Raw genomic sequence first — 26,124 nt, 5'->3', positions numbered from 1 at the left:
AAGTCCTGAGCACCGCTGGGTGTGACCCAAACACACACACACACACACACACACACACACACACACACACACCAAAGATGGGGCTATGAAGAGTTTCAGGGTTGGGGAACACAGGGAGACACAGGAAGGGGGGCTTTCGAAAGAGGCCCTGGAAGCCCTGAGCCCTCTCCCCACCTTGCCCCGTGCCCCCCCATCCCTCCATCAGCTGACCCTAAATCAGAACCTTGCCAGAAAGCCATGAGCGAGTGCGCAAATGGGTTTCCTGCGCTCGGGAGCTTCCCCGGCAAGTGACTCAAACCTGAGAACGGGGTGGGGGAAGCTGCTGGTTTATGACCAGTTGACCTGTCGGGGGAGCTGGCTCAGAGGGCCGGGGCATATGCTTTGCACGTGGGAACCCTGGTTCAGGTCCCAGCACGGCATGGTCCCCGGGCGTCACTGGGGCAGTCCCCAACACTTCTAGGTGTGGCCCTCCCCTTTCAAAAAATAACCAGTGGGTCCGAGCACAGGTAGTAATTTGGGTTTGCCACTGGCACCCAAAGTCTCAGGAGGGTCGTGGGAACCTCTAATCTGCAGCCGGTTGGGCAGACACGCAGTAGCTTCCAGGCATGCGCCCGGGGACGTCCGCAGAGCAGAGCGGGCTGGAGTCTCAGCCCTTCCTCTGTGGTGTCTGGGCGAACTCCAGGCAGACGGTGTGGGGGCTGCGCTGACTCCCGGACGCCGGCTCTTGCCCTCTGATAACTGAGCATGGCTGGTCGGGGTGCAGAAGCTTCCAGAATACCCTCTGGAATGCAACTAGGAAGCCCTTTTGATCCCTTAGGGACTCACCGTGGATGGACGTGGCAGGTGGGGACGGGTGGGGACCTGTGGCTTTCCCCTTGTACCAACCCCAGGACACTTCCTGACCCCTGAAGCCAGAATTGGGGTGTCGGGGCCAGAGCGACAGCACAGTGGGGAGGGCGTTTGCCTTGCACGCAGCCGACCTGGGTTCGATCCCTGGCATCCCATAGGGTCCCCTGAGCACCGCCAGGAGTCACTCCTGAGTGCAGAGCCAGGAGGAACCCCTGAGCATCGCTGGATATGACCCAAAAAGCCAAAAAAAGAAAAGCAACCAGAATTAGGGTCCCTTACCCCAACTGCACGGCCTGAGAGTGAAGGAGGGATAATGAAGCTGAGGGGACGGGTGGGTGCAGAGAGCCGGGCTGGGTGCAGGCTTTGCAAACAGGGAGCCCCGGCTCTATGCCAGCACTGCATGGTGCCGGGAGTGACCTCTGAGCACCACTAGATCTGACCTACCCCCAACCAAAAAAATAAATAAATAAACCTGGGCTAGAGCGATAGCACAGCGGGTAGGGCGTTTGCCTTGCACTCGGCCAACCCGGGTTCAAATCCCAGCATCCCATATGGTCCCCTGAGCACCGCCAGGAGTAATTCCTGAGTGCAGAGCCAGGAGGAACCCCTGTGCATCACCAGGTGTGACCCAAAAAGCAAAAAATAAAAAATTTAAAAAATAAAAATAAATAAATAAACCCCAAAACGAACAACAATAGCACAGAGCTCGGAGTCCCTCGCCGGAAGCAGCCCCCGTTGGCGAGTAGGCACTGAGGACACGCAGCCGTGATCACAGGCGTTCCGGGCCAGCTTCCCTCCCTCATAGCCCATCTGACAGCCAACAGCGTTACTCAGCCTCCACCTGGGTGGGGGTCCCGGAGCAGCCAGGCCCCCTGGGTGCTTGGTGCCTGGGGGCAGGTGGGAAGGGACAGGGCTGGGGTATGGACAGAGCAGAGCCAAGCCCCGGGGAGTCAGGCCGGGGGCGCCCCGCCAGGAGCCAGTGCACCCCAGGAGACCAAGCCCCTGCGCAGGGTTTGGGTGGGAGACCGAGAAGCAGGAGAAAGAGTGTCTGACTCGGGGTCTCCAGCCGCCCCCACAGGCTCCGGCTTCCTCCTCTGGCGCCTGCCGAGGGGCGCAGACGGGCCCCCAAAGGCTGACGCACGAGCTCAAGAACTGACTCCACTGCCGGGGGCTGTGGATGGGCTTGTGCAGGGCCGCCTACTGCTCCGAGGCCCGTGTGTTTGGATCAGGAGCCGGCCCGGAAAAGGCCCCGGGGCTGAGCCGGGGGGATTGTGCAGGGAGGGAGCACTGCCTGGCGGCTACGCCCGGCCCTCCCCACACCTGCAAGTCTCAACTTCCGAGGGCAGGCCTGGGCTCGAGGGCTGGCCCCGCACGGTCCCCTGAACCCCACACGCAGTGACCCCACCACCAGCAACACGGAGCCGGGCCGGACTCTCCAAGACCACTGGGCGTGGCCCCAGAGCAAAGAAAAAAGATCCACAGGTTCGAATCCCAACATCCCATATGGTCCCCTGAGCAGCGCCAGGGGTGATTCCTGAATGCAGAGCCCGGAGGAACCCCTGTGCATCGCCGGGTGTGACCCAAAAAGCAAAAAAAAAAAAAAAGAAAAACAAAGAAAAAAAATCCAGTTTCAGGCTGCTTATTTGGGTTTATTTCGGGGCCACACCCAGCAATGCACAGGGTCTACTCCTGGCTTTGCTCTCAGCAGTTACTCCTAGGGGTGCTCGAAGGACCCTACGGGATGCCAGGGACCAAAGGGGGGGGTGGCATGTGCCAGGCAAGTGCCCTCCCCATTGTGGTATCGCTCCCGCCCCTTCCTGGCTGCTTCCGCAAGATGTGTCTCTCCCTAGTCCCCCTTCCTGCCTGCTACAAACTCAGTGGCTGCTGCTCAGCGAGGTCCCGAGCAGGTCAGGGTGGGGGGCCGTGTTACAGAGAGGGGGGCGCGGGGGCCGTGTTACAGAGAGGGGGGCGCGTGTTATCAGGGCACAGCCAGCAGGGCTCTTGTCCCGGTCACCAGCACCCTGAGCTCCTTAAATCTGGCTTAGGGCTGGAGCGACAGCATAGCAGGTAGGGCGTTTGCCTTGCACACGGCCAACACGGGTTCGATTCCCAGCATACCGTATGGTCCCTTGAGCACCACCAGGAGTAATTCCTGAGTGCAGAGCCAGGAATAACCCTGAGCATCACCGGGTGTGACCCAAAAAGAAAAAAAAAAAATCCGGGGCTTAGCCGTCCCCGAGGAAGGGCAGGGAGGGAGAGGTCAGTTGCCCAAGGTCATACAAGGTCAATAGGCCTCAGGGTGTGTGTGTATGTGTGTGTGTGTGTGTGTGTGTGTGTGTGTGTGTTAGGGGAGGGCCCAACTCAGGGAGGGGCTCCCACTTCACCTGCGCCCAACCCTGCGTCAAGGTTTGCAGTTCTCCAAGGCCAGGTCCACCCCGGGCTGAGTCACACTCTCACCCGCTGAGTCACCAAGGGTGTCTGTGGGGTGGCCGCCCGGCTGCCACTCACCCATCAAGTGCAGGTCGGGTGAGTCTTGGCTTTTGTCCTTCATCTCTCCTGCTCCGGAAATGCCAGACACCTGACAGGAATGCGGCCCAGGGCTCACACGTGTCCGTCCGCGGTGCGCGTCTGAGTGTGCCACCCTGCTCAGGGCTGGGCCGCGTGCGGAGGAAGTTCCTGTGAGGGTTGACTCGGGCTACGCCATCGCCGATTGGGGGACCAGGTGGTGTCGGGGATCAAATGCAGGGCCTCGGGCATCCCTGGCCGCTGAGCCAGGTATAGTCCTTCCTCCCCACCCCTCCACCTTCGTGTTGTTCTGTTCTGCTTTGTTCTGTTCTGTTTTGTGGCCACACCTGGCAGTGCCCAAGGGACCACATATGGTGCCAGGAATCAAACCTGGGTTGTTTGTGTGCAAGGTCAATGCCTAAAGCCCTATACTATCTCTCTGGCCCTTTACCCAAAGTTTAAAAGAATGTATTGACTATTGCAGAATTATATCATATACAATATATAGGGGGAAAGTTTTCAATTAGCAATAATCGAGCCTCAGATAAACCTCATTGGCTATGATACTGCCACTGCGCAAAGCAATAGCACAGCGGATAGGGCGTTTGCCTTGCATGCGGCCAACCTGAGTTCAATTCCTCTGTCCCTCTCGGAGAGCCCGGCAAGCTACCGAGAGTATCCCACCCACACGGCAGAGCCTAGCAAGCTCCCTGTGGCTTATTCGATATGCCAAAAGCAGTAACAACAAGTCTCACAATGGAGACGTTACTGGTGCCCGCTGGAGCAAATTGATGAATAACAGGAGGACAGTGTTACAGTGCTACAATATTTAGGGGCTGGGGTGATAGTACAGCGGGTAGGGAATTTGCACCGCAAGTAGTCCGCTCACGTTGGATCCCCGGCATTCCATACGGTCCCCTGAGCACCAGCAGGCGTGATTCCTGAGTGCAGAGCCACGAGTAATCCCTGAGCATCGCCGAGGTGCCCCCCAAACACACACTCAAAAAATTTGCACATTGGCTCTATCTTTGTAACATGATAGAGGGATGATTATATCTAAAATTGGTTTCTGCAAGTTTGAAAATGCAAAGAATAAAGCTATCTGATAATATTCTCAGCAAAAAGGGGGAGGATAAAATGTCAAGACCATGGAATGTGGAGAGTCAGATTCCCAAGACAGGAGGGTACGTAACTTCTGGAACAGAAGTGGAAATACTAGTACATGAATCCTGCTTGGCGCGGGGGTGTTGGGGGGGGACATCAGTGGTCCGCACTGGCCCAGGCTCGTCCCTGAGCATGTTCCGTCCTCATGTTCCTCGAATCTTACCAGGTGGCACGGTTGTTCCTACCCAGGATTACATCCCCACAACATCCAGATACATTTCTTTTTTTTTTTTTTTGCTTTTTGGGTCACACCCGGCCATGCACAGGGGTCACTCCTGGCTCTGCACTCAGGAATCACCCCTGGCGGTGCTCAGGGGACCATATGGGATGCTGGGATTCGAACCCGGGTCGGCCACGTGCAAGGCAAACGCCCTACCCGCTGTGCTATCGCTCCAGCCCCCCAGATACATTTCTGAGGGTCCCGGCTGGAGGGGAAGTGCTGCGGGCTCCCAGCGTGAAGAGGTTGGAAATGTTTAACACCCCAGAACGTCGGACAGGACCCCAACACTAGGGAACGACCCTACCCCGGGTAATCGTGCTGAGGCTGCGTGTAGAGCTGGGAGTAGCCCCCGCGGGGAGCAGCCAACATTAAAGTGAAAAGATCTGGCGCTTATTTGGAAGGTGTCCAGCTCCTTCTGCATGACCTTCCGGGCCTGCAGGGGCCTCACATGACCAAGGTTTGACACGATTGATCAGTCCCTTTGCGGGGCGGGGATGGTGGCGGCCGCACCCCATAGCCGCCATCCTAGCTGGGTGCCTCCGCTCAGTTCTCTATCGGAGGCCGTTGTCAACGGAAGTTTCCCCCAGGGTAAAGGCCACCCCCGGGTTGTCCCTACCTGGGAGTTCGGAGACCCTTACTGGGCTCCGGCTCAGTAAGCAGGACTGCTCCAACACACACCACACGCCCCCACACCCGCACACACCCAGGTGTGGAACAGACCGTCTCAGAGCTGCCTGGCGTGAGGGGGTAGGGGCTCGGGCCACCTTCCCCTCTCCCCAGAGGCCGTCACTCACCTTTGCTGCTTGAGCCTGCGGGCGCCCGGGCGAGGCTGCTGCTCTGTCTGCCCTTCCCAGAGTGCCCACAGCAAGAATGTCCTGGCACCCAACATGCCCCAGCACTGCTGGCCTCCTACCCCAGCCCCCCGGCCTTCATCCTTCCTGCCCCTGCGCCCTGGACCCCAGACATTGGCCAGTTCCACGATCTCATCTTCTGTAACATGCGGCAACCACGTTGTTCTGTTTTTTTATTTATTTTTTGGTGGTCTAGGGATTGAACCTGGGGCTAAGTTGCTGAAATCCATCCCCTGGCACTCCAACCACCTTTTAAATTTGTGTGTGTGTGTGTGTGTGTGTGTGTGTGTGTGTGTATGTGTGTGTGTGTGTGTGTGTGTGTGTGTGTTTTGCTTTTCAGGTCACCCCCAGAGAGAGATGCACAGGGGTTACTCCTGGCTCATGCGCTCAGGAATCACTCCTGGTGGTGCTCGGTGGACCATATGGGCTGCTGGGAATCGAACCCGGGTCAGCCACATGCTAGCCAAATGCCCTCCCCGCTGTGCTATCCCTCCAGCCCTTTTTATTTGTGTTTGGGCCACGCTCTGCACTCAAGAATTATTCCTGGGGGAACACAGGGGAGGGGACCATATGGGATGTTGTGAATCGAACCCAGGTTGGCTGAACCCAGGTTGGCTGCGTGCAGGGCAGATGCCCTACCCACTGCACTATCTCTCCAGCCCCAGTCAGGTGGTTTTTGGTTTGTTTTGTTAGGGGCCACACCCAGCGGTGCTCAGGGCTTGCTTACTCTGGCTCTGAGCTCAGGGATCACTCTGGGCAGTGCTGGGGGATCATATGGGGTACCAGGGATCGAGCCCAGATCAGCTGCGTGAGAATCAAGATCTCTCCAGCTCCGCTTCCAACCGCCTTTGACAACCACCCTTGTGCTCTTCAGAAAAGACTCACCACTTCCTCGGTGGCAGTGGCGGCCGGGTGAGCTGTGCTGGCATAGCACTTCCCGCATACGCAGCCTGGGTAGCTGTCCCCATCATCCCGTCACACCCCTATCAAGCTGGCCCTTTGCTGGGACCTTAATTACCTTTTGTTTGTTTGACTGGGGGCAGTTGGCTCTGGCGTCAGGGCTCACTTCTGCTGGGGCCCAGGGAGCTTAGGTGACGGGAGGGAGAAGGCGGGATCAAACCCAGACCCACTGCGTGCAAGCAAGTGCCTCCCCCCCCCCCCCCCCCCCCCGACTCTCTCCAGCCCCCTTTTATTAATCTTCCTTCGGGGGTGGGACCTGGGCCACACCTAGTGGTGCTTAGGAAGTACCATGTGCTCAGAGATCACTGCTGCCATGCTCGGGGGGAACCACAGGCAGTGCTGGAGATCGAGCCAGGTCAGCCACCTGGAAGGCAAGTACCCCATCTGACCTCTCCCCCCCCCCCTCCTTTGAGTGCTGAGAAAACTGGAACCCTCTGCCTTTTGCACTTAGAGGGGGAAAAATGTCTATTGAATAAGTAACTAGGAAAAACAGTTCTCAAAGGATCTTTTTTGGGAAAATTTCCATGAAAATCACTTAAAAAAAAATCACTCCTGGCAGTGCTCGGAGACCAGCTGGGAATCGAACCCGGGTCGGCCGCGTGCAACGCAAATGCCTGACCCACTATGCTATCACTCCAGCCCCAAAAGTTTCCCATTTTATGGCTCATACCAGTGGTGGCTATGGTTTACTCCTGACTGTGCTAAGGGCCACTCCTCAGGGAACCATATGTGGTGGGGCTGAACCCAGGCCAGACGCATGCCAAGTAAGCATGTTACCTCCTGTATTATCATACCACTCCACCCAAGTGTCCATTTTTATTTTTTTAATTTTTTTCTTTTTTTGTTGCTTTTTGGGTCACACCTGGCTCTGCACAGGGGTTACTCCTGGCTCTGCACTCAGAAATCACCCCTGGCGGTGCTCAGAGGACCATATGGGATGCTGGGAATCGAACCCGGGTCAGCTGTATGCAAGGCAAACGCCCTACCCACTGTTCTATTGCTCCAGCCCCTTTATTTTATTTTATTTTATTTTTCTCCAAGTGTCCATTTTTAAAGTAGTTGACGTGGGTGGCTGGATTTTCTCTTTGTCAAACTCCACATTTCAGTAAGGACTGTAAATCTGTCACCTGTGGAGCCGTCTTTTAAGTGCAGTCTGGAAACGCTTCCAGAGAAATGGCTGTGACAGCACAGCCAGTCACCTGCATAGCAGGCCCTGGGCCTTTGAATTGGGCCCAAAGCAATTAGTTTTAGAAACAGAAACAGGAGTCTGGAGTGATAGTCCAGCGGGTAAGACCTTGCCTTGCATGCCAGCCGGGTTTGCTCCCTGGCATCCCATACGGTCCCCAGAGCACCGCCAGGAGTGATCCCTGAGTGCAGAGCCAGGAGTAACCCTTGAGCATCGCCAGGTGTGGCCACCCCCCCAAAAAAAATCCCCAAACATAAATAAGCAATTGCTGGGTGATTATGGACTCAGCCAGCTCCCTGTTGGCCCTCACAGAAAATCAGCAAGAATAGTGTCAGCCTGGCAGCAGGAACCAACTAGTTCCTCTCATCTCTACAGCTTACCTCTTCTTCCTCCTGTAAAGGTCCCTATTGTATCCCTTTGTGTGGGGAGGAGCATGTTTTAGGATTTCTGCAAACTGATGGGCTCCCAACCACAATTCTTTGATCCCTAATGAGCGAGCTTTGCCTTTTATTTACCTCCTGAATTGCACCTCAAGTGAGAGTTTTCCACTGGCATAATTGAGGTGCTGTGGGTTTCATTCCGACACCCTTCTTATGACACCTCTGTCCCCTCTTCATAAACACAAAGCCTAAAGCAGTAGGAGTAGGGGCCGGAGAGATAGCACAGTAGGTAGGGCGCTTGCCCTGCACATGGCTGACCCAGGTTCAACTTCCAGCATCCCATATGGTCCCCTGAGCACTGCCTGGAGTGATTCTTGAGTGCAGAGCCAGGAGTAACCCCTGAGCATCACTGGGGGTGGCTTCCTCCCCCGCCCAAAAAAGAAAATTAAAGAAGAAGCATCTGAATTCCCAGCAAGGACAACAGGAACCAATCCTAGGCCTTGCCTTCACCTCACCTCCTCGTGATCAGGCTCAAATGACTTCTGACTAGTGTCACATCTGGCTGACAGTCAAGGCAGAGGGGCTAAGGCGGCATGAAGGGGAGGGACGCATGTCCTAGGATGCTACTCAGTTGCACATGCTTTGTATGCATGACTGGGTTCCATCTTACTACCAAAGAAAGAACAGTAGGTAAGGGCTTGGACCAGGGACCAGAGGTGGCAGAACGAACTGGACCTTGCTTTGCACGCAGGATGCCGGGTTTGATTCCCAGCCTCACGGCCATGGACAGGGCCCTGCGCCAGGGGTAGGCCCTGAGCTCTGCTGGCTGTGGCCCTAAAACAAAAGCAAGCAAGCCTAGGAGCACGGGCCACGCAGAGGACTGAGGTAGATAGCCTACTGTGTTACTTAAGCAAATCACTAAACCTCTCTGAGCTTCCTCAAAACAATCCAGGAACAGGATCAGGGTTTAGTTTCTGGGACTGTCACAAGGCATCAGGGAGGTAATGCTTAGTGTCCTGGACAGAGCACGGGCAAGGGCAAGGGAGAACGTGAGAGAGGGAGAGAGGAAAAAGGGCAGGGGGAAGTGGGGAGAGAGAGAGAGAGAGAGAGAGAGAGAGAGAGAGAGAGAGAGAGAGAGAGAGAGAGAGAGAGAGAGAGAGAGAGAGAGGACGCACATGAGCGCCAAGTCCAGGGAACTGTGACCCCTCAGAATGAAGGCCAGCCTTTTTCTTTGTTTCGGGGCCACACCGGAGGTGCTCAGGGCTTACTCCTGGCTGTGCTCAGGGATCACTCCAGGTGGGCTCCTGGGAGACGGCATGGCGTGCCAGGGATCAAACAGGCCAGGTGCGTGCGAGGCAGGTGTCTTGCCCGCTGTATTGGGCCCTAACGGCCAGTCTTATGAAAGGTGAATCTGCTTGGCCAGACTTTTCATCTGCTCAGCAGAAACTCCTGCGAACCAGCCGTCCCAAGGGAGGATCTGTCTCTCAGCCGCTCTGCGGCCGGGAGTCCCAGCGCGCCCGGGGGCGGGGGCGGGCGTTGTTTACCATGAATACCCTTAGTGCGCGCCCTCCCTCGGCCCGGGAGGCCAGGGACTGGGTTTCTCTAACAAACACCATGGTGGTTCTCCTCCGGAGCCGGAAACCCCGCCCGCAACTAGGGCCAGGCCGAGCCGTTTTCCCCCTTTGGACCTTCGCCCACGATGGATTGGCTCCATCATCTCGGGGTCTCAGAAGGGTCCCTGTGTGGGGTGACGCGGGTCGGACAGAGCTCGATTCTTCTACCAAGCTTGGCTCTGCTAAGGCAGCACAAACGCAGCCAAAGACAGTGTGTGTGTGTGTGTGTGTGTGTGTGTGTGTGTGTGTGTGTGTGTGTGTGTGTAGGGGGCACGTTGGGTTCTGATAAGACTTTTTTTTTGTCTTGTTTTTTTGTTTTTGGGTCACACCCGGCGATGCACAGGGGTCACTCCTGGCTCTGCACTCAGGAATTACCCCTGGCGGTGCTCAGGGGACCATATGGGATGCTGGGATTAGAACCCGGGTCGGCCGCGTGCAAGGCAAATGCCCTACCCGCTGTGCTATCGCTCCAGCCCCTAAGACTTTATTTTTAAGTACACACATTGGGTGGGAGTTGATCTGTGGGCCCTGGATGCCCGCCTCGGCGCTCTGGCAGGACCCGTCTCTTCCCGGGACACCCATCAAAGACAGACCCAGGTGTGTATAAAAAAAAAAAAAGTGATATGTGTCTTTTAATTTGAAATTCTCCTCTGGAAAGGACGAGCTGAAGTCGCCCAGGCCCCCTTCCTCCCCAGCTGGATCAGACGATCCTGGCTCAGGTTCCCACCTACAGAGAAAACAGTTCGAGGCAAGAGCCCTTGCAAGCCGTGGCCCGGCTGGGCCCCCGGGCTCCTGGGCGGGAGGGCCGGCGGCCAGCGCTGCCCTTCCACCCGCTGCGACACCCTCCGGCTGATGCTCTCAGTCTCTGCAGCCGGCCCCCCACACATGTCCCACGGGGGAAGGCTGGCGGCACGGGGGTCCCATTCCGACTGTCTCCGGGGCCCCTGTCCCCTGCCAGCCAGGGTGGAGGTGAGAGCCCGGAGCGCAGAGCACCTCCGTGTCACTGAGTCCGGGGCTTGGGAGCTGAGCCCGAGTCCTGTGCCGGGGAGCAGGCCGAGGCACCAGCAGCAAGTGGGGCACCTTGAGATCCATCCGGGAGCACGCATGTGGGGCACGGGAACCACCAGCGGTTCTGCAAGAGAGACACACCAAGGCCGTGTGGAATGATGGTCCCGAGGCAGCCACTTTGCACAGAGACCAAAACCACCAAGTTGAGGCACAGCCAACCAGACGTGGGAGGCCCGCCAGTCCGAGGGCCGCTCTCAGGAGCCCATGGGGCTGGGCATGCCCATTCTGTGCACCAAGTCAGAGAGACCCCGGGAAGTCCTGGAAGGGGTTCACAGACAGTAAATTCAACGGGCTCTGGGCCCGCCTTCCGGGACAGGCCAGCAGGTCGCCTCAAACTACCGCAATGGACCAGTTTGTGCACTTGAAGACTTACGGCTGTGGGGCCGGAGCGAAAGTACTGAGGGTGGGGTGTTTGCTTTGCATGCAGCCGTCCCGGGTTCAATCCCCGGCATCCCTGGGGCACCGCCAGGAGTAATTCCTGAGTGCAGAGCCAGGAGTAACCCCTGAGCATCGCCAGGTATGACCCAAAAAGCAAAAACACCAACAAAAAAGCCCAAAAGGATTGATGGCTGCCGGATCCTAGTCGGGCCAGAGGACAAACCCCCCAGGGGCTGATGACGAGGTGGCAGAGAGCCACAGCCGGGCGTGGCATTCTGGAGCCAGCTGGCACCAAACAGGCCCTTCTTGGTGAGCATGAACAAGGAGAAAAGGGCAACTTCCCCCTGAAGCCCTGTCACCCGGACCCCCGAGGGAGGAGGAAGACCACTGACATTCTGACTCAAAGGGACGGCACCTGGGGGTGGGCTGTGACCTGCCCCCCGCCGCTGCACAGAGAGGCCCCGCAGGTGAGACCCTTCCTGACCTCAGCCAGCCTGGAACAACTCACAAGCTTTGGCTCCGGACATTGCGACCACCAGGCCTGACCCCTGCGTGACCCCTCTTGGAGTTCTCTGCACGGCTGCCCCAGGAATGTGGGGGGAGGGCACGGATATTTGGGAAGTGCCCCCCAAGGAACCTCTTCCCAGGCTCATTCCTTAGAAACACATCCCCCCCCACCCACCCCCGGGCCGGAGCGATAGCACAGCGGGAAGGGCCTTTGCCTTGCACGCGGCCGACCCGGGTTCGATCCCCGGCATCCCATATGGTCCCCCCAAGCACCGCCAGGAGTAATTCCTGAGTGCAGAGCCAGGAGTCACCCCTGAGCATCACTGGGTGTGACCCAAAAAGCAAAAAAAAAAAAAAAAATAGAAACACATCCCCCCCACCCCCCGTCCCGCAAATGCCCGCCGCCAAGCACAGAAGCACTTACGAGCCCGTGCGGGAGTGACGGGTCTCGGGAGCAGCTGGCGCGGCCCGGCCCTCACTGGATGAGGCCGTCGGGCTGCCCGTTCTGGGCCACCTGCGTGGTCTCGGGGGCCGGGGCGGGCGCGGGCGTGTTGCTCTGCAGGTAGCGGCGGAAATCCTTCATCATGGGCCGGAGGACCTGGATGAGGACGCTCAGGGCGGCCTGGGTGCCCTCCATGGCCTGGGCCTGGCGCTCCTGGGCGCAGGCCTGCACCTCCTGCGAGCGCCGGATCATCTGCAGCAGGTCGTTCTGCTGCTCCAGGTGCTGCGCGATCTCCTTCACGTGCAGGTTGGTGACGCGCTGCTCCTGGATCAGCTTGGCCGAGTTGAGGGCGATGCGGCTCTTGAGGGCCTGAGGCTTGACCGAGGCGTCGGCGGGCGGGGCCATCATCTCCACGGGGGTCTCGGCTGGCAGGGCCGGCGGGGCCTCGGCGGTGCAGTACTCCACCACCCCCTCCTCCAGCGTGTGGTAAGTGGTCTCGGCGGGGACTGCGGGGGAGGGAAGAGCAAAGGTATCACTCTAGAGAGAGACCAGCTGGCGGCGGCGGTGGGGGTGCAGGGGGGTCTGTGAGCCCGGCCGGCATGCCCAGAGTAAGGCTTGTGCAAAGGAGTCTCGACCCTGGGCTGGGCACGCACAGGAATCCCGTGAACCCGCTGGAGGACACCCAGAGGGAAGTCCTGCCGCTCTCACGGGGAAGCCGCCTAAGGTCAGGGCTGGAGCAACAGCACAGCGGGGAGGGTGTTTGCCTTGCACACGGCTGACCCGGGTCCGATCCCCAGCATCCCATATGGTCCCCCGAGCACCTCCAGGAGTAATTCCTGAGTGCAGAGCCAGGAGTGACCCCTGTGCATCACCTGGTATGATCCAAAAAGCAAAAAAAAAACCCCAAAAAACAAAAATAAAAAAGCAGTCCTCACTGAAGCCAGTGGGGGGGGGGGGGGGGAAGACTTGCCTAAGGTCACACCAGTTATTCAGCAGACCAGGGAGCAAAGCCAGGTCCCCTGACACATGTGCACCCAACACACAGCACCAGCACCCAGGGACACTCTCGGCCAGCTCTCTGCAACCGCGCCCCCCCTCCCTCCTCCAGCCCTAGAGAAGAGGAGGTGCAGGTGGGACGGGCAGCACCTAAGCCATCTCTCTACCATCTTGGGCACTTCCCTCCTTCCCAGCAATACCGAAAGGTCCTGACTGGTATTCAGTTTAGCAGTAACTCACATCCTTCGGCCCTACTAATCCCCAAAGGTCCTGACTGTTCCTCAGGCCCCTGATGAAGACCGACCTGGCCTCCTCCTCCTCCTCCCTGGGGAAGCCACCCCGCCGCAGGACTCCTCATCGCCAGAGCTCCCCCCAGACCTCTGCCACCAGGCACGCTGGCAGTCACTGCACAGAGTCCAATCCGAGTGGCGCTGATGTCACTCATCGCTGAGAACCTCTGAAGGGGTGCCAGCCCCGCTGGCCTCCCTGCAGGCAGGTGGCACAGGTCATTCTCACCCCCTCCCCTTGTGCTTTGGGTTTCCCTGACACGGCAGTTATTCGTGATTCCTCGCTGGGTCCAGCCTGTGCCTCAGAGCGTGTAACTGGCCCGCATTTGGGCACAGGTCAAGCCCGGGCCTGGCCACAGCGTCACTGCTGACGTGTGGACAAACAAATGAGACGAACACCAGTGACTCTGGGCTACCTTTGCACCGGACCTCACTGTCCTGTGAGGACAAGACTTTGCCCTGAGCAGGCGTGGCTGTTCCATTCACTTGGTCAGCTGAAAACTGCCCTTGTTTGTTTGTTTATTTGTTTTGGGGCCACGCCTGGCGATGCTCTGGATTATTCCTAGGTCTGCAGTCAAGAATCACTCCTGGCGGTGCTTAGGGGACCATATGGGATGCTAGGGGTTGAACCCGGGTTGGCCACGTGCAAGGCAAATGCCCCACCCACTGTCAATCCCTCTGGCCCAGAGAGCTTGTCTAGATGCCCTGGGAACCATCAACCCTGGGGCGGGGGGCGGGGATCCCCACGGTGGGTCTTCAAGGACCACACAACTCAATCACGGTGGTGGCAAATCACCATCCAGAGGCAGCAGAGTGAGGGCGTCCCCGACGGGAGGGACTCGTGTCTACAGGGAGTCGAGGGGGCGGGGGAGTTCTGGGCAGGCCTCTGGGTCTTCCAAGACCCCCATGGAACATTTAACCCTTGCAGCCAACCTTCCCCAGTTGGCCTGTGCCCGCTGGCCCTTCCCATTCTGCACTCAGACCTGGACAGGAGAGGTCACTCACTCTGTGTCAGGGTGACCGTGGCTGCGGCAGCCGTGGCCGTGGGTCCCAGGGCCACGGGGTGGATCTCCGTGGTACTAGGCAGGCTGATGATGGTGGCCTCGCCCAGCAGGTTGCAGATGCGCTGCTGCATGGGGGTGAGTAGCACAGGGGCCACGGCGGGACCCGTGCCGCCACTGCCACCACCAGCGCCAGGACCACCAGCTCCATCCTCCTCATTAGGCCCCGGGGCCTCGCCCCCCTCCACGGCTGCCCGGACCTGGGCCACCTTGCGCCGGACCTCGGTCTTGAGGTCAGACCACTTCTTCTTGACCTCGGGCAGCTCCCTGCGGCACGTGGCCACGGCGTTGACCCTCCGCAGGATGCTGTGCCAGGCTGCGCTCTTAGCAGCCAGGGGGACCCCAGCGTTGAAGTGGTTCACCAGCAGGTGCTTTTTCAGTTCCAGCTCCTCCACGATGATCTCCACCTCTCGCTCTGAGAAGTTCATCTTCCTTTTCTTGGCTGGGACGGCCATGGCCTCGCCCCAGCCCTCTTTTTTTAAAAAAGAAACTTTAATTCCCCTCTATAGCCTCAGTACCCCTTCTCTTCTTCCTCTGTCTCGCCCCTCACCCAGCCCCCTCCAGGGGATGGGCCGGGCTTGCCCAAAGTCAAGCACCAGGCCTTAGGTAACCCCTCTCGCTACGCAAAGTGCTTAGGGCCCAGTCCCGACCGGCCCAGCCGCTGCCAGCCAGCTGCGTAATGGCTTCCTGAATCTGCCTCTTCCGCCGGGGAGTGCGTAGTTCCGCCCACTGCCCCAGTTCCCGCCTTCCCCAGCTGCTCCCGGGGAGCCTGCCCTCCCGGTTGGTCCCTGCTGAAATGTCATGTCGCTCATTGGTCCGTTTGAGCTATCACTCAGCCAAGGAACACGCCTTCCTACAAATACTGGCCTGTTCATTGGCCTAAAGATATATCTGCGCTACAGAACGCACCGCCTACCTCGCTGTACTCACTCCAATTGGAAAATCGTTCTGTCATTCAATCATCAGCATTGCGACTACCACGCCGTTAAATTTAGCTTTTTTTTTTTTTTGGCAGTTAAGGGAGTGAGATTACCAAAACCTGATCTCCTGAGGTTCCCTTGCTGCTTTCGGCCTTGAAACTCTAGCCAATTTTAAACTCTACCCGCGGGCGAAAACTCTGCTTCGAAACCGCAGCTCCCCGAATGCGTCTTCTCCCAAACCCAATTTCCCATCTGAATTACGGTCATTCCGCACACTACCGCTCCTTCCGTCGTTACGATGCCGTCGCCTAAGCGGCGTTTCTCAATGGAAATTGGACGCGGGGTCTTTCGCCTGCCAATCACATCACTTCTACCAATCGTGGCGTGCTTTCCTCTCTCCGGGCCCGGCTCAGCCAATCCTCGCCTCCCTCAGTTTGAATCGGTCCCAGGCTGGGCTCGAGTAGCCCCGCCCCCTCCATTGAGCTGGGAAGCTCGGGGCGCTGTGGGCGGTCCCCGGGAAGTCCCCGCCCAGCCAGGGTGGCCGTTCTTGCCGGTGATTGGCCGGCGGCAGCGCCGGGGCGTGGCCGGGGAGGAGGCGCGCGGCGGGGCGGGGTTCCCGGAAGCGGCCCCCTCCCGCCAGCCGGCCGGCATCCCAGAGCCCGCGCTCGCCGAGTGGAGACGCCCGGCGTGTCTTCCGCGTTCTCCCCGCCGGCCCGTCGCCCCCGCCCGGCGCCCGGCGCCCCCGCCTCGCGCCCGATGGTGAGCAGCGTGTTGTGCCGCTGCGTGGCCTCCCCGCCGCCGGACGCCGCCGCCACCGCCTCGTCGTCGTCGTCGTCGTCGTCGCCGCCCGCGTCCGTGGGGGACCCGTGCGGCGGCGCCGTGTGCGGGGGCCCGGACCACCGGCTGCGCCTGTGGAGCCTCTTCCAGGCGCTCGACGTCAACCGCGACGGCGGCCTGTGTGTCAACGACCTGGCCGTGGGGCTGCGGCGCCTGGGACTGCACCGCACCGAGGGCGAGCTCCGGGTAGGCGGCGCGGCGGGCACCTCGGGGCGCGGGGGGGCGGCGACAGGTGCGCGCCGCCGGGTGACAGGTGCGGCCGGGCCCTCGGACGCGGCGGGGCGGGTGGGCGCGGCCCCCCGGCGTCCCGGCTGGACGCCCGGTCAGTGCGCGGGGGGCGCGGGGGCGAGCGGAGAGAGCTCCGCGTGCGCCGCGAGGGGCCCCCCGAGAGGCCCTTCCTGCCCCCGGAGTGGCCGGGCGGGTTCAGGAGTCCGCCCGCGGCCGCCCCCCGGCCTCGAGCTGTGCTGGACGCAGGTGGGCCCCCCCCGCCGCCGCTGCCCCTCCCCGCCTCGGCCCTGCCAGCCAGCCCTGGGCCCGATCCGGTGCCGCCCCGAGCATGTGGGAGGCGAAATGGGAACTGGGCTTGCGGGCAGCAGCTGCGGTGGGCGGCCGGGACGCGCAGTTCCCGGCCTCGCGCGCTGGGAGGGGGGTCCCAGGAGGGCAGAGCTGGCAGGGCAGAGGGGAGGCAAGGGGGGAGGCAAGGGGGGAGCCGGCGGCATGGTTCCTAAAAAGCAAACGCCCGGCGCTTGGAGGCCGAGTGGTTTCGATTGTCCTGTGGGCACCTGGCCTGAGCACGGGGGTGGCAGGGGAGCGCCTCTGAGACACACACACACGGTCGGTCGCATGCTCACTGGGTGCTTGCAACATACACACTCAGTGTCATTTGCCTTCTGGATGAACCACACACAACACACGCACCTGGCATTTGCATCCAGATGGACACACACACACACACACACATAATACACACATACACATACATACACATTCTTGCCTCCCAGAGACCTTTTCCCAGTAATCTGTTCAACACACACACAACACACACACACTCTCTCTCTTGCCTCCCGGAGACCTTTACCCCGTAACCTGTTCCTGTTAAACACACACACACACACACACACACACATGCACACACACGCCTCCCAGAGACCTTTGCCCCGTAACCTATTTCGCTCCCACTTGCCTCCCTTTGCTGGCTCAGGGCAGTGACCTGGCTCCTCCCCACACATGCAGAAACCACCTGGTTAAGCATCAGGGAATTACACTGGTGTGTTGCTGGGTGGGCATCCAGAAGGTGTTTTTGAACTCAAGTCCCCCATATCTTAGATCAGCGTCCCGGGATGGACCTCGGAAGCCCAGCTCACTGGGTTAAGTCCAGGCGGTCTCGAGACAAGTTAGGAGAAAACATTGGTAAGCGAGTTTCACACAAAATGGCGTGAGCTGGCTCTTTCCCCACGCATATCTGATGAATAAGTCCCTTAGAGGGAAGATGGCTAAATTCAGGCACTTAGGAGGAAGGACCCCTTGGCAGCCGGACCCCCCTGTTTTACGGGGCCTTACTCCACTTGGTGGACTGCCTGGCACCCTGGGGTGTACGCATGGGGGACACCAGGTGCCTCGGCTCAAGTTCCAGTATTCACGTGGGTCAGAGCACATCTGATATTGAGCCTAATCCATTTTTTTGGCAGTAAATGTCTAAGGGCAAGTAAGGAGAAAGTGATCGTTTTTCATTCCAGTGTGGAAAGAAGATGTTTTTGATAAAAGTGGGGAGCCAGGTCTTTGGTGGTCGGGTGGGGGGGGGGTGTGGAGTGACCTATGGGCTCTAAGATCTTTAATTCTGTAAGTTTTATGAGATGAAAGAAAGTATATTTGAAGCAATTGGTTTTTTGGTTTGGGGCCACACCTGGTGGTGCTCAGGGCTGACTCCTGGCTCTGTGCTCGCTCAGGGGACCCCAGGGGGTGGGAGAACCTGGATCAGCCATCTACAGGACAAGCACTGAGAACAATTTTGCGTTTTGTGTGTAGGCTTACTATGGGCTGTTTCTTTTCTTTCTTTTTTGCTTTCTCCACTGGTCATTCTACACCCAGGGCTAAGTTAAATTAGATCAGTGACATCTGCAGTTTTGAGAGAGAGCAGACAGCCACTTCTTTCCCTTCCTCCCCTCTCCTTTCTGTTTTCAGCCACACCCCCGGCAGTGCTGAGGGTTTACTCCTAGCCGTGTGCTCAGGGATCACTCCTGACGGGGCTCGGGGGACCGTACGGGGCTCACGGGATCGAATATCTCTCTGGCCCCTGTTTCTTACGCTGGAAGGGAAGCACAGATTGTCCTGCGGGGTGTTTTCAGTTTTCAGGGCTGGCTTTTTGTAACTCACCGGGCAGCCGGAAAGCAGCCGGAAAACACCCTATCTTGAGCTCGGTGCCACTTCCTGTTGAAACAGTATTAATATTAACTACCTGCTGCACTTTTGCAGATCCAGGGGGAACTGGGGCGGGCCGAGGCATCCGCTGCCAGTTGCAGGGAAATAGCTTTTGACAAACATCAAACTTGGACCACTGTTTTGTCTACCCCACTGGGCCAGGCTGGAGACGCCGGGGTTTGAGCAGGAGTCAGGGGGTTTGAGCAGGAGTCAGCTGTGGGTGGGGGGTGAATTGGGGGCGAGCTCTCATTTGAAAAGAACGGGCAGACTTCAGCGTCTGCCTTTGTCTCTGAAGAAATTGAGAGCGTTGAAGGGAAAATGACTTAAAATGGAAGTGGACAGAGAGGTGGATGGCCGCCAGCCAAGGAAATTTACTTTGGAAGGAGCATGTGAGCACGAAGCATCCTGGGACCAAAGGGAAGGTTTGTTAAGGAAGGAGAAGACGATGACAGCATGACAATGGCAGTGACTTTGGGAGACCAGCTTCAGCTGGAGCTAATTATAGCATTGTCTATTTAAGGCATTTTCATGTGACCAAGCGAGACCTTTGTCTTAAAACAAATTTCAAGCATGGGCTAGAGCTCAGGCAGCCAATCAGAGGAAGAAAGCACTCTGGGTTCTGAGTAAGTAGTTGGCCCCTTAGCCGAGGTGCCCCTGTGTGGCTGGCATGGAACCCAGGTGGGAGTTCTGGAAGTGGGGGAGGGGTGCTTGCTAATCCAGTGCCTGTGGTTTCAGGTAGAGCCTCACAGGAACTTTGGGAAATAGAGGCGAGACCAGGGTTTTACTCTTTTACCAGGGGTCTACACCAGGATCCACACGACTTTCCAAAAAAATAACCCAACTGCTTGAAAGAAGGATCTGGAACCATCTTCTGATCCTGTCCTGCATCTCTTTATTGTTTGCTGTACCTTTCATTTTAAGTTTTGGTTGGAGGGGCCACATCATGTTCCATGGGGGTCTACTCCCAGCTCATCATCAATCATAAACTAACCTTTCGGGTTAGTTTATCCCCCTTACAACCCCATCCCTGCCATTGTGTTTTTCTTTCTTCTTTTTTTTTTTTCTTTTTTGGGTCACACCCAGAGATGCACAGGGGATACTCCTGGCTCTGCACTCAGGAATTACTCCTGGCGGTACTCGGGGGACCATATGGGATGCTGAGGATTGAACCCGGGGCAGCGGTGTGCAAGGCAAACACCCTCCCCGCTGTGCTATCGCTCCATCCCCCATTGTGTCCCTTGGTTTTTTTTTGTTGTTGTTGTTGTTTGTTTATTTGTTTTTTTGTATTTTGATGGAACTTGGGGCTGGAGCAATAGCACAGCGGGGAGGGTGTTTGCCTTGCACATGGCTGACCCAGGTTCGATTTCTCTGTCCCTCTCAGAGAGCCTGGCAAGCTACTGAGTAGGTATCCTGCCCGCATGACAGAGCCTGGCAAGCTACCCGTGGCATATTCAATGTGCCAAAAACAGTAACATGAAGTCTCACAATGGAGACATTACTGGTGCTCGCTCGAGCAAATCGATGACCAAAGGGACTACAGTGCTACAGACAGATGGAACTTGAAGAGGGCTCTGCTCAGGACTTTTGGAAGAATTAAAAGATACGAGATCAGTTTCTAACCCTCTGAGGGCTTTAAAATAGGTTTCTAGATTATCTAGAGATTATCTGTCAAATAATGCAAATCCTCCCTCCCCTGCTTCTCCTTGACCCAGCCAGCAGGGGAACAGTCTTGTGTGCTGAAAGAATCCGACAGAACATCGATGAGGTGGTCGCTTAATCAACAGTGCTATTGAACTAGTGTGCCTTTTAGATACTTGATGATGTGTAGTGTGGGAAAGCTGTTTGCCTCAGTAGCTGGACTTAGATCTCATAGTTTGCAGAAAAGCATTTTCTCATTGAAAAGGGGTAGCCCATTAGAAAAAAAGAAAGCTGCCGTATCGCTGGGTGTGACCTCAAAGCCCCCCCAAAAAAAGTGCTGTACTACTTGAGTTAATACATGAAAGGAATTGGATTGTATCTTGAAAGATTGGTTACTGACTTGAAAGTAATATCAAATTAATGAGATATATAAAGAGGGGGAGAGGATTTGGCCCACCCATTGGTGGTGCTTGGGGGGGATCATATATGGTGCCAGGAATTCAAACTGGTGGAGTGAGATTCGAAGCAAGCACCTTAACCTCTGTACTCTCTCGTGTGCGTATTTGGCAGCGTGGAGCCAGGTGCCCTGATCCTAAGACTAAGTAAATAAGAACATCACAAGAATATGCCGGGCAGCCCTGTCGTGAACTTTGGTTGCATGAAGTCCTTTGATGTTCAGTCATTAATTGCTGAGGATGCACAGAAGCCCCCGAGGGGGGGTGTGGGGCAATAGTACAGCAGGGAGGGAGTTTGCCTTGCACGAGGCTGACCTGGGTTCTATCCCCAGCATCCCACAGGGTCCCCCAAGCACCACCAGGAGTCATTCCTGAGTGCAGAGCCAGGAGTAACCCCTGAGCATAGCTGGGTGTGACCCAAAAAGCAAAAAAAAAAAAAAAGAAAGAAAGAAAAGGAAAAGAAACCCTGCGGGGAATGAGAAATATTTTGCTGGTATGCATTATTCATTTCTGTGGCAGCTGAATGTAGTAATGGGATGGATTTTCATCCGGGCAGACTTTTCCTTTCCAGTCATTCCTTCTGATACCGAGGCTTTACTGTGGGGGTTGGAGAGCTGGTACGGTGGCACGGGGCACGCCCTCGGGCACGCATGTGGTTCCCTGAGCACCGTCAGGGTAAGCCCCAGGCATCGCTGGTGTAGCTGAACCTGCCAGCGCCCCCCCCCCCCGCAGTGAGCTCATGAATTTAGACCTATACTAAGTTCCTCTCTGCGTCTTCTCCTTCCCAATAAACATTCCTATTAAAAAATAAATAAATAAAGACCACGGGCTGGGTCATTGGTCATCAGAGCCCACGGGGGCAGTGTCAGCCCCTGTGTTAGACTGAAGTCAGCCTGCACTTCCTGCTCCCCCATCTTCAGCGTGGCCCCAAGTTCATCTTCAGGAGCGAAAGGGATCCAGGACCCTCTGAGTATCTGGGAGCAATTGCCTTACCGCAGTTCGGCTGCTGCTAAAAGCAGCACATCATGCATCGCTCATACGTCTTGCTCCCACGCCTCTCACGGCTCTTAGCTGGGGATTTAGGAGCAGAGCACCCCCACCCCCAGCCATGAGTTCCTGCTCTGCAGGTCATGGTTACCCCTGTGGTGTCAGAGGAGCCCAGCACGGCCAGGTGTTTCGAGACCCCGCATTCTGTCTGGCTATTGCTGCTCATCTCCCTCTGTGCCGAATTTAGAAATCAAAATTCTCAGCGGTGTGTCCATGTAGGGAAAAGACCTTTGTCTTGAGCAGATTCCGTACTTTTTGCAGTTGCGGGGGTTATCTGGGAGCCCTGGGAGGTGGGCCGGGGCTACTGCAGTAAGGTTCCTGTGTAACCAAGTCCAGCTGGGGCAGGCTGCTGAGACAGGAAGTGGAGCCGGGAGGGAAGAGAGATGGAGGTGGGGGAGGGCCCCACGGAGCTGAAGTGAACAGGGGTTCTCTCCAGGGGAATAAATGTTCTGAGAACCGGTGCTGGAAACAGGATCCCGTGTGGCGTGTGAATTTATCTCAGTAAAACTGTTTCTTAGGGGTGGAGCGATAGTATAGTGGGTAGGGCGTTGACTTTGCACGTTGGGTGACCTGGGTTCGACCCCCCCCCCCCCGACTCCCCCAAACACCGCCACGAATCATTCCTGAGTGCGCAGCCAGGAGTAGCCACTGGGCATCGCCAGGTATGCCCCACTCCCCACAGAAAACAGCTTTATTGAAAACCAGCTCCCAAAATGAAAAGATTTTTAGAAAACGGGGGACCGGAGAGAGTCCCCACACACGACCGACCGGGGTTCAGTTCCTGGCATTCCATGTGGTCCCCTGAGCACTGCTGGGTGTGGCCCCCAAACCAAAAACTGGAACAAAAAAAAATCAGGGGATCTAGGGAGCTAGCTCTGAGGACTGTGTGAGGGCGGGCCAGGCTCAGGGCCAGCTCGCCGCCACCAAGCTCAGGTAGCACAAGCACTGCCGGGGCTGGCCACAGAACAGCAATGCGAGGGGCCCGGAGCCCAGGTGCTGTCAACCTGCATTTTGATTCCAACGTTTCCTCCGGGTAACCTGGAGTGAGTTTCCGCCTCTCCACCGTTCCCGTGTCCAAAGGGAAACCTGCAGAAAGGGCAAGACAGAGTCTCTCAGAGGCCGCCACGGACCCGGTCAGTGCACAGCGACATTTTTGCCTGCTGGGACTGGAAGACACCCAGCATCGGTCACTAGGTCCCCCCCCTCCAATTTTGTCCTTGGAGAATGGCAAGGAGACTGGCCGGGGCCCCCAGCAGGAGCCCTGGGCCTTCTGCAGCTCCTCAGGGAAGCTCTCGAGCCCGTGGCCTTCAGGAAGTGACCCAGCAAGGAAGATCCCTGGGCCAGGGAATTTCTGCGGGGAGGGACAAAGGTCTGAGTGTCCAGAAGTTTCCCAAGCCGGAAGCGGCCTCAGCACGGCCCGCCCCTTGCGGGCTTCCAGCAAAGCTGGCGTTCCCACGGAAACGGTAAGCGTTGGGGGGGCTGTGGCTTGAGCTGAATTCAGAACACGGGTGGCTTCCTCACTGGTGCCCTGTTCCATGGACACCGGTGGGTAGTGCGCCAGCTCTGACCCGCCTGAAACTCGGCCACATCCATTTTTCACCCTTTCCGGGCCCCCTGCGGGACCGGGGCTCCAGCTTCCGCCGCCCCGGGGTTCAGGAAGCAGTGACTGAAGCGCTTCCTCCCTGTGGTCTAGAGAAGACCCAGCCAGCGCCTCCGATAAAACCAAGCGGCTGCACCTTGCACACACAAGTACCTGAGTGCCAGGGGCGCTGTAGACGGCAAGGGTCCCCAGGAAGCTTGCAGGGGAGGGAGTCACTTCTCTAGCTCAGGACAGAGGGAAGCTAGCAGCACCCTGCCCCACCCTCCAGCCTCTTTCAGCCTGTGCTCCCCCAGCCCTCTCCTCAGCGGGAATCTGAGGGGACTCAGAGTTGGGTAGTGCCGGGGATCAAACTCAAGCATGCCAGGCAAGTGCTCAGCTGCAGGGCTCCACCCTGACGCGCTGTGACGTTTCTTGCCAAGTTCCATTGCCTGATGGGAAGTGTCCAGGGGCAGAGGGCAGAGAGGGGAGTTTCCTGTCTGGGCACGACAGAGTGGACAGCAGCCTGGGAGCCGTGAGCCGCAGGTCGCGCCCACCTGTACTGGGGGCGGTTCTTGGCCTTTCTCCTCGCAGCTGCCACTTGGGCCAGCACCCCAGGACCGAGCATGCTGGCCATCGGGAAAGGGGTTCCCCACTGTCCACCCTGGCCAGCTGCAATGCAGGCTCTGCCGAGGCGCCGGGAAGATACAAGCGAGGTAAACCCAGGTGCAGTGACTTCTTCCTTTTCCAGTCACATTTTAGGTGTGCTGTTTTTGTTTGTGTGTTTGGGGCCACACCCAGCGATGCTCCAGGGCTTCCTCCTGCCCTTGCTCCAGGGACCACACGGGATGTATGCCGGGGACCCCACAGGCAGTGTGCAGGGCACGTGTCCTGACCCCTGCGCTATCTCCAGCTCAGGTGTGTTGTGTTTTGTCAGTCACTTACATAAAACCTACAGGGGAAAAGTAAAGGTTAAAAAAAAGTAAAGGTAAAGCTAGCTTCCTTAGATAGTGGCGGAGACACTGCCTTTTGTTTGTTTGTTTGTTTGCTTTTTGGGTCACACCCAGCGATGCACAGGGATTATTTCTGGTTTGTGCACTCAGGAATTTGTGCACTCCTGGCTCTGCACTCAGGAATTACTCCTGGCGGTGCTCAGGGGACCCTATGGGATGCTGGGAATCCAACCCAGGTTGGCCGCGTGCAAGGCAAATGCCCTCCCCGCTGTGCTATTGCTCCAGCCCCGAAACTGCCTTTTCTTTGGGGGCTAGAGAGATAGTAAGGGGGCTAAATGCTTGCTAGGACTAAGCTCTGAGCCATGACCCAGACCTGGCCCAAACTGACGTGCCCGACCCCCGCGCCTCTCCCCCTGCAAAAAAAAAAAAACCCAAACAACCCTTGTTTCTAAGAGCTGTCTAGGTATAAACTGATTTTTTTGGGTTTGGGGTTTTTTTGTTTGTTTGTTTTTGAAGCCCAAGATTCTTTGTTTTTGTCAAACCTCCAGAGGTAATTCTTCATGTGGGCCTCCCCCTCCCCCCCACACCCCCCTCTTTCCTGGTGCGGGGGCTCGAAACCCAGGGCCTTACAGCAAGGCAAATGATTCCACTGCTAAACTTTATCTCAGTCTCATGGTTGTTTTTTTCTCTTATAAAATTATTATTTTGGTTTTGGGGTCGCACCCGGTGGTGGTCAGGGGTTACTTCTTGCTCTGCACTAATTACTCCTGCTGGTGCCTGGGGGACTATGTGGGATGCCGGGATCAAACCCAGGTTGGTCTCATGCAAGGCAAATAGCCCTGTACCTGCTGCACTGTCTCTCCAACCCCAGTTTTCTTTTTTGATTGACAGTAAGACTAATATTGTCGAGTTTTCCTTCCTCCACCCCCTCTCCTGGTAGCCTCGATTTATCGTCAGAGTCCAAGGGTTTGCTTTTATTGGCCATCAGCCGTTCTCCTCTGTTTCTACCTATGCCACATAAAAGTGGGATCATCTGGCATCTGTCCTCCTCCCTCTTATTTCACTCACTGTGACATCCTCTAGTTCTGTTCATGCTGTCGCCAAAGGAAAGATTTTACCTTTTCAAGACCAGTTATTTTCCTTTTTTTTTTCTCTCTGTTTTCTTTTTCTGTTTTGTGGGGAAGGGGCTGGCTGGGCCACTCCCAGCTGTGCCCGGGGCTTATTCCTGGCTCTGTGCTACGGGATCACTCCTGGCAGGCTCGGGGCCCCCTAGGGGTGCCAGGGACAGAATCCAGGTCAGTCACATGTGAGGCCAGTGCCCTACTCGCTGTGCCATCTCCGGCCTCCAAGACCTATTCTCTTACCCACGGGACGTGCCCCTGGCACTGCCAGCCTGAGAGGTGGGGGACTGGGCAGGGCTCACTCTCTGCCCTCTGCAACCCTCCCGAGGCCCGAGCGAGCAGCTGGCAGCAGCGGTGTGCCTGCACTCAGTTTCAGCTTGCGGGTGTGACTCTGAAGTGTGCCAGTGGGCCTGCAGGAGCCTGGCATGGGCTGAGGGATTTCTTGGCTGCAGCGGGTAGATGGCGCTTGTGTGGGGCATGGTGCAGGCGTGGGGGGAGGGAAGGGCGGTTGCGGACTCCTAGGGATCACTTTGGGATAAGGGAGTCCCTGGCACTCACTCCTGGGCTCAGGAGCATTTTCTCCCCCCTCGCCTTCCGGCCTGGGCCCAGCACAGCTAATCCGAGGGAGTACCCGCCTCTCCCGTGAGCAGAAAGCGAGAAATGCTGGGTGCCCTTCTCCTTGCTCTGTTTCT

The 26,124-nt window shown here is 57.5% G+C and overlaps 2 protein-coding genes and 1 non-coding gene across 4 annotated transcripts in view; 1 reads left to right on the top strand and 2 right to left on the bottom strand.

Moving 5' to 3' along the window:
- Positions 1–3,799: 3,799 nt before the first annotated feature.
- Positions 3,800–3,938, bottom strand: LOC129401208 (U4 spliceosomal RNA). The gene has a single exon (XR_008628148.1). It is a non-coding gene; the product is annotated as a U4 spliceosomal RNA (small nuclear RNA).
- A 6,397-nt stretch (positions 3,939–10,335) lies between these two features.
- On the bottom strand, positions 10,336–15,183 carry NAIF1 (nuclear apoptosis inducing factor 1). The gene is made up of 3 exons (XM_004613301.2): positions 14,412–15,183; positions 12,106–12,629; positions 10,336–10,860 (listed from the first exon to the last, which is right to left on the bottom strand). Exons 1-2 carry the CDS (start codon positions 14,920–14,922, stop codon positions 12,157–12,159), a joined length of 984 nt encoding a protein of 327 aa, XP_004613358.2. The 5' UTR covers positions 14,923–15,183; the 3' UTR covers positions 10,336–10,860; positions 12,106–12,156.
- An 838-nt stretch (positions 15,184–16,021) lies between these two features.
- Positions 16,022–26,124, top strand: part of SLC25A25 (solute carrier family 25 member 25) — a 32,922-nt gene continuing 22,819 nt past the window's right edge. For both annotated transcript variants that reach the window (XM_004613297.2, XM_055124727.1), the window contains exon 1: positions 16,022–16,410. In XM_004613297.2, the coding sequence (XP_004613354.2) occupies positions 16,144–16,410 (267 nt within the window). In that variant the 5' untranslated portion in view covers positions 16,022–16,143. The remainder of the gene's footprint in view (positions 16,411–26,124) is intronic.

The sequence above is a fragment of the Sorex araneus genome, chromosome 1 (genome assembly GCF_027595985.1).
Source record: "Sorex araneus isolate mSorAra2 chromosome 1, mSorAra2.pri, whole genome shotgun sequence".
Lineage (NCBI taxonomy): Eukaryota > Metazoa > Chordata > Mammalia > Eulipotyphla > Soricidae > Sorex > Sorex araneus.
This window is presented reverse-complemented; position numbering and strand designations above follow the sequence as displayed.